Source organism: Acanthaster planci, linkage group LG06 (assembly GCF_054643075.1).
Source record: "Acanthaster planci isolate LZ-2023a linkage group LG06, COTS_SCS, whole genome shotgun sequence".
In the NCBI taxonomy this organism is placed as follows: domain Eukaryota; kingdom Metazoa; phylum Echinodermata; class Asteroidea; order Valvatida; family Acanthasteridae; genus Acanthaster; species Acanthaster planci.
In genome coordinates this window covers 14,447,751-14,465,511 of record NC_141782.1, presented here as the reverse complement: position 1 = coordinate 14,465,511, position 17,761 = coordinate 14,447,751, and the positions used below count along the sequence as shown (strand labels likewise).

Here is a 17,761-nt window from a genome sequence, read left to right as displayed (position 1 = left end):
TTTATTTTTGTCACACATAAAATGAATTACAAATGGGTGTAGTGAAACGCAGCGAATATACAGCGCGAAACACTGACGTTAACCGGTGTGTTTCATACTCTTCACCAAATGTTAATTGAGTTTTTAGGAGAGGTAAATTGCACTCTACTCTTTGTACCACTATTTAATTGTGTTGGCACCATGGTAACCGAGCGAGTGCAGAGCCAGCATAAACTATTTAAACGATTATTAATTAGTTTGGACACTATGTATGACAGCACATTACTTGGAACATTTTGAGTGGGCGTAATTTCAGCCGCTGTCTGCTACAGCTACCAAGGGTTTTGTCAAGGTTTCATTTCTTACTGCTTAAGGTTAGACACAACCAGAGATAATGGAAAGTTGTTTGTGCGAAGTAAAACTCTCTAAATTATTTGGTTAAAAAGGCCATTTCTATATATGCATTTCCTGTTCCGCCCGTTGCAAGTTTGAATCTCATTCAAGTCAGTTTCGTAATCGTAAATTAAAAATTTGTAAAACTCTCAGTAATTCAGCCTGTGGCTGCTATTGAGTTTTAATAATAAACCAAACCAAACCAAACCAAACCAAACCAAAGAACACATTGAACAGAAGGGCGTAAATGTAACCATTGATCAATCATTGTTTGCTAATCAACAACTCGGTCCCCTCTAATTTGAGGTTTCAGGTATATAATTATATCAAGCTTTCTGTTCCCCAAAGAGTTGTTGAAAAATACTAGTTTATGCAGTTTAGGTAAAAGGAGAAATTTCTCTTGCGATTACGCCAGAACTATATTTTTTCGAAATTCACGTGTAGGTTTCTTCGTAAAAACGGACCAGAAAGTTTATATCAGAGGTAGAATCGTACCAAAACGAAGAATGAAATAATCCGTGTTGTAGTGATCTCGAGCTGCTGAAACCTTCATGGCCTTTTCGACAGGGTGGGGCTCAATATGGAGGACCTTTTAAGGGCTTTGTAATTTTGTTACAGTACAAAATTCTGTTTTATTTTGTTAAAACCTTCTTGCAGGGAAGGGGGGCAGAATCGTCAAGTATTATTGTATAAGAGTACAATAGATACATTTTTAAAGCCAGCACAGCCAAGCAGTGTAATGCATTATTAATGGCTGCGAAGGCAATTCGACAGTGGCCATTATTTGCCAGGCAGCGTTCAATTTTTCACCGCCTCCACCGCGCCTTCTGCTTACAATAGCAGTAAAAGGCTACAGAGTCCTTGTGTGCCCAACTGCTCATTTTTAACACGCACTGCAGAGACAGGACAAATTAAAGGAAATTAGAATATCAATGTGAACAAATTGCTTTGAACCAATAGAAAGGATATAAATCTCAAAACAGGATGTAAACACATTCACGAAGAATTTGAAATACAAGTATATTGAGAGGGCAAACAAAATACAAGTATAAATGATTTGAAACAGAAACTTAAAGGATGCTACAAATGCAGTGGTTTTTGAAGTAGCCAAACACTGCCGATCTAACAGGAAAACATCTTTTAATGGTCCTATCAACACACTGCGTTTTAGTTGTCAATGGTCATGAAGTAGATGCCTTTAGTTTTCCAGAATTTAATTGTTACGAGGAGCTGAAAAACGTCCTGACCAGTCCCTTGTCGTGCTTGAGGCTGACGTCATGATGGGCGGAGCTAGACATTGGCATTTCACCATGATCTTCCACATAGCAGTTTGGCAACTGCATGGAATCGTCAACACCTTGTTTTCTATCAGAAATAATCTTCTCTTCTGTTGCCCGAACCTACATCTTAGAATACGGAACAGAACATTTCGGGAAATTTAAAAATGGCGAAACAAGAAGCTGGTTTCGTAGTTTTGAGGCTGACACTGTGTCTGGGGACGGTTATTTTAATGGCCTTTGGGTACCAGTGTAATCCACTCCGAAAAACCTTTTACGTCGCGGAAAACCACGCACTGCGTGGTTTTACCTATGCACGTAGACCTGTTCGTTCTAGTGTCATTTGCAGACAGATCTGCAGCTTAGATGAACGATGCAAATCAATTAACTTCGATGACTGCAACAAGACGTGCGAGATGAACCTTGCTACCAGACGAGAGCATCCTGGAAACTTTAGCGCAATCCAAGGAAGTGTGTACTTGGATGACGATGCAGACACGCCTCGATACTCACTGAATGGCACTAGTGACTGCATGGTCTTAGATGACGGTAAGTACTGAATCATTCCATCTACCCCTGTATTCTTCTGCCAAGGAACTCCATATTAAGTGGCGTAAATCCGGAAATGGGGAGGGGGGTTGAGGAAGGGTGAGAGGGATAACTTGCCCAGCCAAAAAAAAAAATACATCTTTAAAATAGTTCGCGGTACCCGCTGCTTCATTTGACTCGGACCGGCCAGCCGACCCCGGCAAGCTCGGTGGTCGAGTGGTTAAGACATCTGCACTAGTAGGCAGGAGGTCGTGGGTTCGAGTCCCACCCGAGTAAAGCTTGTGAGGTTTTTTTCGCAAGCTCTCGGACAAGCACTGAGCATACAGTGCTTATTAATATACGTTGGGTAAGGGCAAAAACCTGTTATATATAATTGCCCAGCCATGAAAATTTGAAAAGCGGGGAGGGGGATTGACATTGTACGACTCTATACGTGTATAAAGGTCAATGTTAATGATATATTGATGTTCATCTATAACGTGTATTTCAAAATTGTTTTTCCTTTATCAATGACATTGAATGCATTTTTTTTTCGTTGGAAGTCTAAAAAATCTTCCGTTGGGGATGATTCAATAGCCCACCCCCACCTCAAACCGTGGGGGAATATATACCCATCCCTTGGATTTACGCCCATGTCCAGATTCAACATTGAATCTACCACATTTCCCTTCCTAGCTCAGATTTTAAACCTATACACTAATGCAGAAGAAAGCAAAGTCCTTGAAAAGGCAACACACAAGCACTGTTATCAAGTAAATACTGATTCAGACTGAGTCGGAGTCCCATGTCATATTGTGAGAGCTTTCACAATTTTTATCAAAAGGGGCCCGTGACAGAGTTGTACAGTATTTTTATGATCACTCAAAAAAACCGAAATTCTGAAAATGTATTGAATGTATTGCCCGAGCATATAACCCGTGTTTTACCAGCAATCATCAGCCAATAGTAATGAATTAGCCTTTTGAAGGTGGTGTAAGGAAGCGTATAAGGGCCACTTGCAAAAACAAATTGAAGTTACTATCTCGCCGCGGCGAAGTATACGATCTTGCTGCAACGTGAAATTTTCATTTATACTTATACAAATAATCCCATTTATACAAACAAAAAGGGAAAAAAGGAAAACAGAAAACAGCTAAAGAACAAAAACTAGAAATGAAATAGAAGAGAATTAGTTGCTTTAAAAAAAAAGAAAAAAAATGACCCCCTTTCTGAAGCTAAATGTTATTGTTTTAACTAGCTGGTTTGCAGCCTCCGCCATGCCAAAAAAAAAAATCTCGCGACGCCAATGCATATTTTTGTCCAATATTTGCTACCATTTTGGAGCAAACCTCGATGTTGATATCATTAACGTTAAAATCTGCTATAATTTAGGAGATTTCAACAAGCAAAACGAAAAGTGAAGTGAAGGTGAATGGAAACTAACACACACTTTTTTGTCCACTGGATTGAAATCCCTAGGCTCTCTGACCTCACATCCATGCGTTCACTTGTCACGAACCACCCACACAGCGCAGGGCGCCGGGAAGGGCAAATACATAACTTATTGTTTGTAGTTTATTTTTACATCTGAACACGGGTCGACATTTCCGACCCCGTGCGCATGACACATGTGCACTTATACTATATTTGGAGATTAGGGCACTAAGTAACTCTAAATCCTTTGAGCATCCAGAGCTGTTCAGTACTTCATGCGTTTCGTTTGTAAAAGTGGTTTTGCTCTCCATTTTAAGCACTATAATTGAATAAATTTTGACGAATGAAGTTCAAATGTAACTCTCAAGTCTGCTTGCGTTGGTTTGGCAAAATGTAGGAAGAAATTAAAAACAGTCTATCCCTCACCTGAATATGGAAGTTCACACCACGAAATAAGATTTCTTTTGTGTTGGAGATCAATCTTTGCGGTTGAAATCTAACATCTCCTTTTGTTCCAATTAGCAATCTAAAACCACATGGCATTGTATTTCACCCTAAAGATACATTTGAAAACGGCGCGCTGAATAGGACTTATGCAATAAAATATTGCTAATGAATGCTAATATATGCTAATGAAATATTCGCTGCGGCGGGAAATCAATTTAACGCCGTGGCAAGATCTTATAATTCGCCGCGGCGAGATACACATTCATTATTTTAACCCGCCGCGGCGAGATAGTAACTCGAAAATAAAATTTTGCAATGGCCCTTATACACTTTTGTAATTATAATAGGTATCGAATAGTAAATACATGTAGGTTGATTTAGAGTTGTAGCGGTCGCGTCAGCTTGAAGCTAAAGACCGTTTTCATAGGCGTTATGATGAGTATTACCTCTGGAAGATTCGAATAAAAATGGTAGCATTCTAATGAGTCTAGAAAGACTGCTCCAAACACTGATAAATCGCATTCCTGTTCAATTCAAGTTACTTATTACGAGCCACATTTACTAAATGTGGGAAGACGGCAGGCGTTTTATAATTTTTAAGTAATTCCGGTATAAAACTACAAGTCCCGTAAAAACATAAATACCGCGGCCAAGACCCACTTAATTTGATGGCTTTGGGTCAACTGCAACCGAGAACAGTGGAAATGCACCGTGAATAGTTTAATGAAAAGAAATGAAAATGCAGCAGCTGTCCATCTAGACCTGATATGGGTTCGTATTAAAAATGTGATTCAATGAAACGCGCGTGCGAGGAAATATCAATGAGCGTATAACACTACAGGAAAAGAAGGGATCGTTTCTTAACGTTGTTGTCATGTTGTATTTAACAGAATCTCATCCTTTTCCTGGATTCAAATTGAATAGCTTACTTTTATTTATGTCTACATCGATATGCTTTCTCATCTAGTTACATCATCTGATGAAACTAGAACGACAAGTGAGCAACCGAGTGCGACAAGCAACCAGTCGAGTAATGGAACCGACACACCGGATTCAGCAACCGACATGCTAAGATCGACAGGTGAGTTGAAATTTAAAAGAAAAGAATGTTTTCTGGTATCTAAAACCAGACATTTTGAAGGTCCCGCTGTTGGAATAATATTCTGGGAAAACACTGTACAGATTTCAGTGGTTTGATGTTGACATCGTGAAACCTTAGATCGCTTATTATTTTTTTGACAAAGGGTTACTTCTTGTTGTCTTACACATTAATCAATAACTAAATGAAAAAAGGGAGGTCAAGCACAACAAAATTTCAAAACTCTCTGTGCTCAATGAACACTGGTACTTAGTGACAATTTTGCTCATAAATATTGAAGTTTCTATTTAAACAAAATGAAAACGGGGGCAAAATAATCTTTGATTTAGCCAAAGAAGAATTGAAAATATGACACGAAAGTTCATTTTAAGGGTTGTTTTTAAAGATCAATGCTATAGTTCCAGATGATCTCGAGAAAGCACCTGCACCAAGATCGGAATAAGCAAACCTGCTTGATTTGCAAGACATGTGATAAGCCAATGTGTGTCCTTGGATGCTTTGGGAAGTTTCACTCCTCAGATCTCTGTAATCCGTCAACTATTTGCCAATTTTTGCTAATGTTTCTTCCAGTTGACAAGAAATCCCATTCCCTCCCTTCAATGTTAAGGTAGAAGCAGGCCGGCATGATGCTGATTGTCTCTCAACATTGAAAGGGGGGGGGGGGTGGAGCGCCTCGAAGGATTTGCAACGCCTTGGCCAACCACAACAGATTTTGCGCATTGTGATTAGCCAACGCGTTCCAAACTCTAGGAACTCTAACTCTAAAATTACAAGTCCCGTAAAAACATAAATACCGCGGCCAAGACCCACTTGATTTGATGGCTTTGGGTCAACTGCAACTAAGAACAGTGAAAATACACCGTGAATAGTTGAATGAAAAGAAATGAAAATGCAGCAGCTGTCCATCTAGACCTGATATGGGTTCGTATTAAAAATGTGATTCAATGAAACGCGCGTGCGAGGAAATATCAATGAGCGGATAACACTACAGGAAAAGAAGGGATCGTTTCTTAACGTTGTTGTCATGTTGAATTTAACAGAATCTCATCCTTTTCCTGGATCCAAATTGAATAGCTTACTTTTATTGATGTCTACATCGATATGCTTTCTCATCTAGTTACATCATCTGATGATGAAACTAGAACGACAAGTGAGCAACCGAGTGCGACAAGCAACCAGTCGAGTAATGGAACCGACACACCGGATTCAGCAACCGACATGCTAAGATCGACAGGTGAGTTGAAATTTAAAAGAAAAGAATGTTTTCTGGTATCTAAAACCAGACATTTTGAAGGTCCCGCTGTTGGAATAATATTCTGGGAAAACACTGTACAGATTTCAATGGTTTGATTTTGACATCGAGAAACCTTAGATCGCTTATTATTTTTTTGACAAAGGGTTACTTCTTGTTGTCTTACACATTAATCAATAACTAAATGAAAAAGGAGGTCAAGCACAATAAAATTTCAAAACTCTCTGTGCTCAATGAACACTGGTATTTAGTGACAATTTTGCTCATAAATATTGAAGTATTGTGGCGGTTGGGTCTGACGATGCCCGGGCTTGCCCTCGGCCCACCCGACGAGCGGCAGTGGAGTAGGCCATGGGTGCAGGTCCGTTCTGCGGCAGTCTACCGCCAGGCGGTCGCAGACGACTTCCAGTCACTTCCTCGGTACTGCAGGATCGGGCAATGGCACGGGGAAGGGGCAACCTCGGGGGATGGACCTTCTAAATCAACACACTGGCTTGGTCATGTACCATATAAGTAGGACCTGGTTTATTCAGCTCTGGTCGCCTCGACAGGCGAAAACGTCGCCTTACCAGGGGCTCAACTTATAATCACCTCCGATTATGTTTGCATACCTTGTAAAATAAATCCATATAATTACGAGACGGGTATTGCCTTTATTGGGTCGCCTAATAAGGTTTAAAGATCGGGTGATTGGCTGGAAAAATCTTCAACGTAGAACGGGACTTCTGACGGGTACTGACGCGGACTAACTAATAACTCACAGGAAACTGACTCGTACTGACGAGATTGACTGGTAACTGACTCAGGACTGACGAGAAACTCACCGGGAACTGACTGGAACACTCACTCCGGACTGACGTGGAACACGTACGGGACTGACTTCTGAAACACGGGACTGACGTGGAACACGCGACCGACTTGAAACACGCAACTGACAAGACCCACTTTCCCACCACCGCACGCGGTTTTTATAGCTGTGCGGCCCGGGCAACATTAGCATAAATTAGATAAATAGAGGGCGTCCTAACGCCTTACCATAATTTCGCCACAGTATCTATGAAAAATGAAAACGGGGACAAAATAATCTTTGATTTAGCCAAAGAAGAATACAACATATGACGCGAAAGTTCATTTTTAGGGTTGTTTTTAAAGATCAATGCTCAGATATAGTTCCAGATGATCTTGAGAAAGCACCTGCACCACCGCTTTGGGAAGTTTCACTCCTCAGATCTCTGTAATCCGTCAACTATTTGCCAATTTTTGCTAATGTTTCTTCCAGTTGACAAGAAATCCCATTTCCTCCCTTCAATGTTAAGGTAGAAGCAGACCAGCATGATGCTGATTGTTTCCCAACATTGAAACGGGGGGGGGGGTGGAGTGCCTCGAAGGGTTTGCAACGCCTTGGCCAACCACAACAGATTTTGCGCATTGTGATTGGCCAAAGCGTTCCAAACTCTCGGAGGCGCACTATTGTGAAACGACCGTATTGCGTCTGTTGTGTTGATGTAGACCTCCGATATCATCCTGGAGTTTACTATTTACCTTCTTTTTTCTGCTCGTGATAACCACTAAGAATATTCACATTTTGAAACTAAGTGATTAGGTTGGTCTCAACAAGTAGTCCGCTTTGTCAATATTGGTTTATCACTCATTGCATTTCAAAGCCACGTTATGCCCATACAATCTATTGAGGGCAGTATGCAAGCATATTGACCATTATTAGGTTGTGGTATTGAGCTGGTAGTTTGTCTTTTTGTGCGTTGGTATTGAAAGGGGATAGCACAGAGAGTGACTGGCGCTGAAAGGGTTAACACTACTCACGCGAAATATAGGAATCGAATGTGAACATTACTCACGCAGAATAAATGAAGCACATATTAACTCACTTCGACGTTTTAGGAGTGTTTTCACTGGGAATGGTCCATGTGCCCCTTATAAACAAAGAGCCTGGAGAGGGAATATCCGAATGACATATCTACACATCCATTTTGCGGTTTAACAATTTCATGCATCAATATCTGGAAGAAAAAGAGTCTTTACATGGGCATGGGAAACTGTATTACTTTCCATTTTAATTTTATATGTATAGGTTTTCCAGGCTTATTTCAGACAAAAAACACACACACACCCACAGAAGTGTGTATTTGCCTGCAACTGGGGACCCCCTATTGTTCCTCTTTTGTTTGTACTTTAACTTTTTTACAGGACCACCCATATGTTTTGTACAGTTGTCAATCGGGGACCCTCTGTCAATCGGGGACCTTATTGTCCTCCATTGTTCAAGGCCCCCAATTGAATGCAGAAACAAACTCACACACACAAACCACAAAAAACCACAAAAACGGGCTAAATTTCATGAACACGTATTCATATTCGTGCGAAGGCTACGGTTCGGTTTGGTCTGTTTTTTTCCCCCTTTTCCAATTCGGTTTCCTGGCAGTAATGTTTCTAGCTTTATCATTCAATTTCGCTGAACACTTTTAGCTATCTGCTGAACTTCGTAATTCCTTGATTCTAATGCCCCTCAAAAGACTTTTAAGGTCACTTAAAGAGCACGCTTTGTTTCCTAACATGTTGCTTTCCTACTCTCTATTTGGTTGTTTTCTGGCAGGTCGGTCTGGTCATTTCTGCTCATGTCATTGTTTCGCTTCATCCGATTTTGGGTGTTTTTGTAGTCTTCCCTCCTCTCCAATTCTGGTTTTATCTGTCTGTCTGTACGCATGGCTTGGCCCTGGTGTCTGCTTGCGTCGTTTTTCATTGTAATGGATGGGTTTTGGTTTGAGGTCTTGGCCTTCGGTGGTCTGACATCCAATCTTCCCTCATCTTCTCTGTTTCTTTTATTCTTCATCCAGTCAATTTTAACCTTGTATTTTCCCGCTTATTGTTCATTTGTTCGTAAAAGTATGTATAACCTTTTGATATTTGTACCAAACTAAGTTAATTCAATTGTTGTACTCAAGCTCCCTACTCTTGGTGAGACATGTTTGGCGCCAAGTGTCGACAAAGGTTATTGCGGGCGGGTGCAGCTGTGCACTGAGGTGGGACACTGTCTTTTGCACATGAACATAGTTCTCACATAGTGTTCATTGAGAAACACTCAGGCAGACTGTATGAGGGCATAAATATCGGTGGCCTTGATTCGGGGTGTGGTCATTCTGCCTCTTATCAACTGGCAGCGGTTGGTGGAGTTCAACTTTTAGCAGTCTTTGGTTTTCTTCGTTGAGCAGATAAGTCTCTGTAATTTTGCTTCTCCCCAAACTTAAGTTGGTTTGTATTTTGTTCTTGTTCAAGCACATTTGTGGTATTAGCTCCAGCCCCTCGCACCACTTCGTTGAATCTATGTCTGTCCTCCATTAATCTTGTTAATATTCATCCATAGTCATGTAATTTGTGGAGGGCCACGCGCTAATGCTTCGTGCATAATTATTGTACAATTTTACAACCATCCGCGCCTTTTCTTTCTTTGCAAGTCTTAAGTGTTGATTAATTAAATTGTTACTTTGCTTGAGGGCCCTCTGGAATTTCTGTGACAGTATGCACTTTTTGTTCGTGAACACCTGGTTTTTTGTCCTTTGGTAAATTATATTTTTTGATTAAGTTGCTGCCTATTTGGGGGCACCCCACTTCCATGTGTCCTTACTGCTCGGTCCGTTACAATATTTTAACAGATGTTGTTATATTTTTACCTATATGCAATATTGTCTGTTTCAATTAATTTCATATTTTATACTTGTTTGTTGCTTTGAGGACGACAAAAGCTGTTTCAAGATCCACGTTATTATTTTTTTTGCTCGGAAAAATCAGATTTTATATAGGATTCAGAAAACGTTTATCACTGGAACGAATTTGAATTCTCAAATGTCAAAAAAATTGCATATTGACTAAATCAAATGCCTGATCAATATCTTTCTAAGCCCTTTGACGAGTATGAGCAAACGAACCTACGTTTGGAATTTGGAGAATGATTCGGTGATTACTGAATGTTCACATCAAGGATCGTTATTTTAACCACAAATTTCAATGGGCCTTGTGTTGAATTGAACAGCTTTTTACTGAAATTGGTCAGGAAAACTTATATTCTGTTTCCGCATCTTTTACAAACAGTTGACTCGGTTCATCTTGTCCTTTGATTTGGTTTATCAACACACCATGTCAACTATCCCAATGAATTGGACCGAAAGATAAAATACACCCCTGTTGCTAAAGCTGACATTAATTTCTGTTTGTTGGAGTTTTTTTTATTCTAAAGCAGAGTTCCATTTTCGGCTTTCGGGGTCAAATCTGGTTTAAGATTACGGAAAAGTACAAAACGTAAAGTCCAAAAGGTATAGACTATAAAACAAAACATTCGCCCTCACTCCAGCTAGCTGGAGCGGACTGTCCTTTCAAGAAATAAAATTGATAAATCTTGGTTTAGGTGCCAGACAAGTGGAGCTGTGTTCCAAATCGCACATCCTATGAGACTACAAAAAACAAAGGTCAAGATGTATTAAACGGTTTAACTAGTACGTTTCTTTCCAACTTGTTTCTTTCTGTAGATATTACCGACTGCCAGGAGTGGTTAGATGCAGGGCACTATACCAGCGACGTGTACACCATCTACCCAATGCAGTATCAAAATGGCTTGCAGGTTTACTGTGATATGAAGACGAATGGATCACGTTGGATGGGCCTACAGGGAGGTTGGATTGTAAGTATCTTTTGTAGATTAACTATTCATCCATTGATCACGTCTCAATCTATTCACATTTGCCAGGTCAAATTCGTTTTACAAAAAGCCTTAACTAATGCAGGCAAACCTCCTCCCTGCTTTAGGTCATCATTTGCTTAAATGTTAGATTTGAGAAATTCAATTCCGTCCTCAGACAGCACTCTTGCATAATTACTCATCATCAGTTGAAGTAATGTCCTTTGTTTCTAATGATTTTTCAAATCAACGGTCTGTCCGTGAAGTCTAATTTCCATCCGGTTTTGGAGTTACGCTTTGACTTCAAGAAATTCTATTTTGTTTTGTATTCAAATAATGAAAATTAGAGCAAGAAATTATGATTTGGTTGATTTTTCTGTATTTGTTCCGGATTTATTTATTTATTTTTTTCATGTTTTACCAATTTTTAAAGCACTTGTTGTTTGATATTTTAATTAAACGAAAATCTGAAAATAATACTTTTTCCAGTCATTTCAAGGGCTAAAGTGTGTTTGCAATATTCTCTGACAACTGAGTAGCGTGCTATGTTGCGTATTTGTCCTAATTCTGGAAAGACCCCTGCGTCTATCAAGTATTTTGTTGCTATTTGATCTGCCACTTTGTTTCTGCCCAAATCATCTGTAAGTTGGAAATTGAGAGTAACATTGCCTTTGAAGGCTGTGATCGATCAAAGTAATTTGCACTTTCATATGTTCACGGCTTCCAACGTGCCATGCTCCTGAGTTTCAGTCTCAATACAGGCGACGCATAATACAGTGCGCTAGCAAGATTTTGCCGCAAAGGTCACTTTTCAAGTTTGTGGTCGACACGCTACTGCGATTTAGCGCACTTTGGTAACTTGGAGTTAGGCCTATGTGATTGAATAGTTCCCTACACAACCCCCCCCCCAAAAAAAATCAGCTTGACTACCAGATACCCATTCGCAATAAGCAATTTCGAATTTTGAACCAAAAGAAACAAACATTCCGAAAAATTTTAACTATCCCGCTCACAGCGCATTGGCGAATGAGACTTTGTCGGCCAAGGCTTAGCCATGACAACAGTGGCGCACTGCATTGTGGACCATCCTGATTGGCACAGTACTTTTCATTGTGTTTATAACAGGACTCGGTTAAAATGCAATATTTTCGCAAACGAATTTGTTCAGGGAAAAGCAAAAGCTTGTCAAGGAAACAGAGGAAACAGCACTTTTTGGAGGGGGGTCGGATAGTTCTGACGAGGGAAAAACACTTCATTTGAGGAAAAAGCGATGGATAGTAAGCGAGTGATTACGCGCTTTATTACAGATGCAGCTGGGTGCGTCGAGCACGCCCACTTGGTGGAGTCTTCCCTTTCCTTCCATTTTGACTACTGACTAGTCTCTCTGTATTTCCTGCAACTGTGTTATTTCCATGTCTGTTTCATAGAATAAAGTGTCTTTTTCACTCAACAAAATGTTGTTGTTCTTGCAACAAAATTTGTATGGCGACAGTACTTCCCCCACCTTTTGTAACAATTGTAATTGTAAAACAATTGTATCAGAGAAACGGCAGAATCTCGAAAGACACAGTTGTAAAAAGGTAAGATTAATAACACAAATATGGTGTTCGATAGCCGCGTCCTCCCGTCGCCCCGACACGACGCTACGACAGCTCCGTTGCGTCGCGTTGCTGTGTCGCCTCCTTTCTCATTACTTTTATGCTGTGTTTAATGCATTGCGTCGTGCCGTCTTGCCGTCTCGTCGTGGTTTTTTATGCCTTTGCGTTGTGCCATCCCGTCTTGCCGTTGTATCCTGCCGTCGTGATGTCGCGTCTTGCCGTCGTAGCGTCGCGTTGTGCCGTTGTGCGTTGCGTTGCCTGTAATTGTACGGTTTTAAAACAGTGTGGGTTAGAACATCGCGTCCTAATGTCTTGCCGTCGCGTCGTGTCGTCGCACCGTCGTCGTTCTATCGCGTCGTGTCGTCGTATCGTGCCGTCGTGCCTTACTGTTTCTACAAATGATTGGTAATTACTAAGACCAATTGAAGGCGTATGTCACAAGTATTGGAAAATTAACGTGCGTGCATAGGGTCGCACTACACCAAATTCGCTCCCGTAGAAAACAGTGCAAAACCAGACTGGGACTCTGGGGAAGAGGGTGGCCTCCGTTTTTTCACTGTAAATTCAAAATTATGGCCAGAAGATGACTTTTTGTTTCAATTTTATGGGTGTTAGCCTTGTGACACGACACGATGCTGAAGGCCACAACGCAACAGGTCGACGGCAAGACGCGACAGGTCGACGGCACGATACGACGGCAGGACGAAAAGTCACGACGCGACTCCATGAGGTAATGAATGATACGCAGCATAAAAGTAATGAGAATGAAGGCGACGCCACGACGCGACAAAGCCGTCAGAGGGTCGCATCGGGGCGACAGGGCAACGTGACGCAATTTTGGCAGAACAAACTAAGAACAACTATAAGAACACCATACCAAAGACTACGGCTTATTGAAACTATATTCCTGCGTTCTATAAATACAGCTGAAAGATGCAGCAAATTTGAAAGTCCTTATGTGTAATGTTAGGTTATTAATAAATTGCACAACCTAATAGTGCAATCACACAATTTTGCGTATAAACTTAAGCATCACATTTATTAATGGAAATCAATCTCAAAGCATAAATTTGAACAAAACCGAGTGAATCGTCACTAGCTAGCAAACACGTTGAATTGTCTGGGCAAACCTACTTGAGAAAAAAATAGAGAACAGCTGTAGTAACGTTTTCTAATGCAGGGTAAATGTGAATAACCACAAAATGGAATAAGAGTTTCAAAGAGCAGATTACGCAAAAACATAATAGAAGAAAATGTAGATAAGAGAGTTAAAAAGGTTACTGTAGAAAGCTGACATCTGCTGGCGTACATTAATTAGTTCCTTCTGGACTAGTCTCGTTGAAATACGACAGATGCTACTCATGAGCTACATGCATACTCAAAGTGTCCATGTACCCAGCCTAAATCGTTCATCTTGGTTCTATACATCCTATTGAACTGATCAAACAGTCGTGTTTTCAATTTGTTGAAGTAAATGCAGTCGAAACAAAAGCTTTGATTAAAGGTTATACACCGTGACTTTATTCAACAACAAATGATTGAGGAGGTTGCGATAGAATCGCAAGTGTACTGGTATATAGTTTGAGACATTGCTACATTTCTAGACGAAGGAATTTCTCGATCTGTCCAGAAAACTGTCTTGGTCTGAGAAAACTGACTCAAGGACAGTGGACCTGTTCTTGAAGCGGATTGCTATTATTCACAGTAAGAAACAGAATGTGGTTGCGAAAACTGAAGAATGGAAAAATCGTACTCGGTACATCTTGATTTGATTGTCAGAAATAATGAGTTTTACTGTTAATGTCATCTAAGAGCAATGGTCCCTTGAATTTTTTCACAAAAAACTCTTCAATGCCAATTGACATTGCGGCCAATTATAATGCAGGTAACCTCCCCATATCGAGTTGCAACCTGGTTGAACATTTCCGAAATTTTGCAAACTCTCCTGGAAATTGTCCAAGAGTTTTTAGTGGCCTGGAAATGATTTCTGTCGTTTGCGATGTTTTACAATATTTTGTTATAGGTTTTATCACTCCAAAATGAGTGAAACCAATGTTGAACCTTTCTCGGTTACAAATCTGCAGTTCCAATTACGAACGGGACTTCACTATTGGCCTATTGAAAAACATGACTAATTTTTATGTTTTAAGTTCTGCATATTGCTGCTCGCTTTGTACGTATTGTGGGGATTTTCAAGATGTAACTAATAAAGACAATTAGTAGGATTTCTCCTTGTAACCTATCATTACTTTTATGCAACAGTCACAACTTTCATCGTTTTAATATCAAGACATCATAATAAGCTTGAGAAGAATACGACAGTTGAAAGTGAAATTCAACATAAATTAATTCGGGAAATTCACAACAATGCGCCTCCGAGAGTTTGCAACGCATTGACCAATCACAATGCCCAAAATCTGTCAACCCAATGCACGTTTGAAAAGGATCGACAAATTTTGCGCATTGTGATTCGTCAAGGCGTTGCAAACTCTTGGAGGCGCACTCTTGTGAAACGCCCGTATTAGTAAACCAACCGACTAGAAGTAGAGGAGTCTTTATGAAACAGTGAAGTTTGTTATCAAATTCACTGAGTCTGTATTGGTCAGCAAATCACTGAAGTCAAAATTGGTAATTTCATGCTTAACCAGTGCCAGAAAATATGCTGCATTTTTTACTAATGTATATTTTTCTTCTTTTCAAATTCTCAGAGTTCCAAAAGGTCTCTAAAGGTCTTATTTACAATCAACATTCCCATATAGCACGTTACCACTCTGATAATTCTCAGGTATTTTGGAATAGTCCCGGTCGCAGAAACACACAAACCACGTAGAGCACATTGCATTGGCTTGTTACAAGTGTACAATGGAGTAGTAATACATCACTAACTGTATGGAAATCAGGGGCTCAGTCTGGGAATAACAGTTTTTGTCCCAGTGATAGCCGTGGAGTGATAATTGTTTCAGATATATTATGCTAATCAACTTAGAATAAGACACTTGAAGAATTGGACGACGGAGTGCTCGGAGTTCATGCAGAGACTAGTCACCCATCTTATCGAAATCAGGAATAAGTCTCAAATTAACATTTTTAGATATGTACATGGTCAGACAGAGACTTTTATAAGCTTTCAATTGGCACATAACAAGTGTGCTGCTTCTTTGGTTCTGGAGTTATGATCTGGTAAACATGAAAAGTCATAGGAAAGCTTATGGAATTTCTATTTCTGACCATGTACATATCTCAAAAGTCAATTTAAGATTTTCTCCTGATTTCGATTCCTGATTTCGATGTGCTGGGTCACATTTTTAAACAGCTTGTGCAGTTCACCTATGCGTTGGGTAATGTAATAGAACCAAGTGACTAGTGTCTAATTAGTAATCTTCAGAAATAAATGTACCTGTCTTTGCATTTTACACTGGCCAATTATTTTCCTTTCACGAGAGTAGAGTGTAAGATGCCAATAAGATTGCCTTTGAAAAAAAGGCCTGTTGGCATGAACCGTTTGCATGCAGCGTGGCCCAAATTTTCTTCAGCGTGAGTGGATTGATTGACAACAGTATGAAATTGTCGTCGAAAATTGATGATTCGTGTACTGTAAAACGTCCGATGTTCCTTCAAGGAGAGTGCCAATACGAATTAAGCTGTCCTCAGAAAGAAGGAATTGTCTATTTAGGGTAAATGGTTTTGTGTTAAAAATACGCATTGGTGTCGGCCCAACTCCTGGCTCTATCTCTGGGGGAATAAACTGACCGATGCCGATTTGGTTGTGCGTGGAAATCGTTTTTCTCTCTGTTTCGCCCTCTGTAACGTGTTTCTCTGGTAGTTTAAACACTAATAATAAACGGAAGTTGCAGCTTTGGGTTTTTTTCTGAGACGATTCCGTCTGCTGTAGGTCGACAATGTTATCCTCATTTACTAAAGCTAGACAAATGTCCTTAGTGACGGTCGTTAGCCAGCAAATAGAAGACGGGCATCGTTTGTGCCTGTTAAAACAATTCGGTCATTAAATCCACCAATCAGAGTGCTACAAGCGTTGCAAGGTTTACTTCACCTGGAGTTCTCCACATACTCTCGACCAAATGGACGCGTCCAGGTTCATCCTTTTGTTGTCATTGGACTCGTTCGAGATGTCACACACATGACGCTTCTTTTTGTCAACAATTGCATACTCATTCTATACAACCTACCTTTCCTTATCCACCATCGCCACGTGACAGACGCGGATCCCGTTGAGAGACAAAAACAAAACAAAAAGCTTAACAAATAGGGAAAATAATTTTTCAACATACCACTGTAAACTATGTATATCATGTAATGTTTCATCATCGTTTCCGTTTTCCGCAAAAATGAGATATTAAATATATATTTCTGGACTGGAGAATTTCGTGGATCCGCGCTGAATACGTTTGCACACTCAATACTCCCCTCCCATCAAAAGAGTCACGCCCACTGCCACTATTTCCCACAACCACCATCACTACAATCAGGCGCCACATTCGCCTTGGATACTCTGTACTCATAACAATATAGGGCTTCGGTTCTCGTTCGCTGCAGGTGTTTCAGAGGCGTCAGGACGGGTCGGTGAATTTCACCCGTAGCTGGGCCGAGTACCGTGATGGATTCGGTAATCTGACAGGGGAGTTCTGGCTGGGTAACGAGTATCTTCGTCAGCTCACCGGGGAAGGCAGATGGGAGCTGCTGGTGGAGCTGCTTGCACGTAGGCCGGACACGTCATTGGCGAGACACCTGATGTGGTACCGGACATTGAACATCACTGGGGAACAATACGCCGTGCACGTTGGAGATTATGATAAGACCCTACGCCTACCCGTATGTGATGTCGCGGTCTGCCGATCAATTGGTACGTAAAATTACAAGCGAATTATCGTCAGTTGTGAATGAAGGTTAACATACTTTTCGACGGGAAGTTTTGATAGATGTTCTAAGTCTGTGCGGATTAATGACAACTACTCTCTCTCTATTCCTATTCGGCCAACACATCCATTGTATTCACATGAACCTTTAACGATTCTTTTTATAAAGTTGGATCCATTTTTTTATGTACCG

General features: G+C 40.5%; 2 protein-coding genes across 2 annotated transcripts in view; both read left to right on the top strand.

Annotated features, from left to right (window-relative positions):
• The window catches only part of LOC147798849 (ficolin-1-like), an 81,596-nt gene that overhangs the window by 44,435 nt on the left and 19,400 nt on the right, over window positions 1-17,761 (top strand). The gene's annotated exons all lie outside the window — the stretch shown is intronic.
• On the top strand, window positions 1,703-17,563 carry LOC147798852 (uncharacterized). The gene is made up of 3 exons (XM_087137782.1): window positions 1,703-2,198; window positions 10,948-11,099; window positions 17,249-17,563. Exons 1-3 carry the CDS (start codon window positions 1,817-1,819, stop codon window positions 17,561-17,563), a joined length of 849 nt encoding a protein of 282 aa, XP_086993908.1. The 5' UTR covers window positions 1,703-1,816.

What these genes read in the sequence shown, in the direction of transcription:
- LOC147798852 (XM_087137782.1), top strand. Translation starts at nt 1,817, where the DNA reads ATGGCGAAACAAGAAGCTGGTTTCGTAGTTTTGAGGCTGACACTGTGT. An exon ending in CTGCATGGTCTTAGATGACG is followed by an intron (nt 2,199 to 10,947) that starts GTAAGTACTGAA and finishes TTCTTTCTGTAG; the next exon opens with ATATTACCGACTGCCAGGAG. An exon ending in GCCTACAGGGAGGTTGGATT is followed by an intron (nt 11,100 to 17,248) that starts GTAAGTATCTTT and finishes CGTTCGCTGCAG; the next exon opens with GTGTTTCAGAGGCGTCAGGA.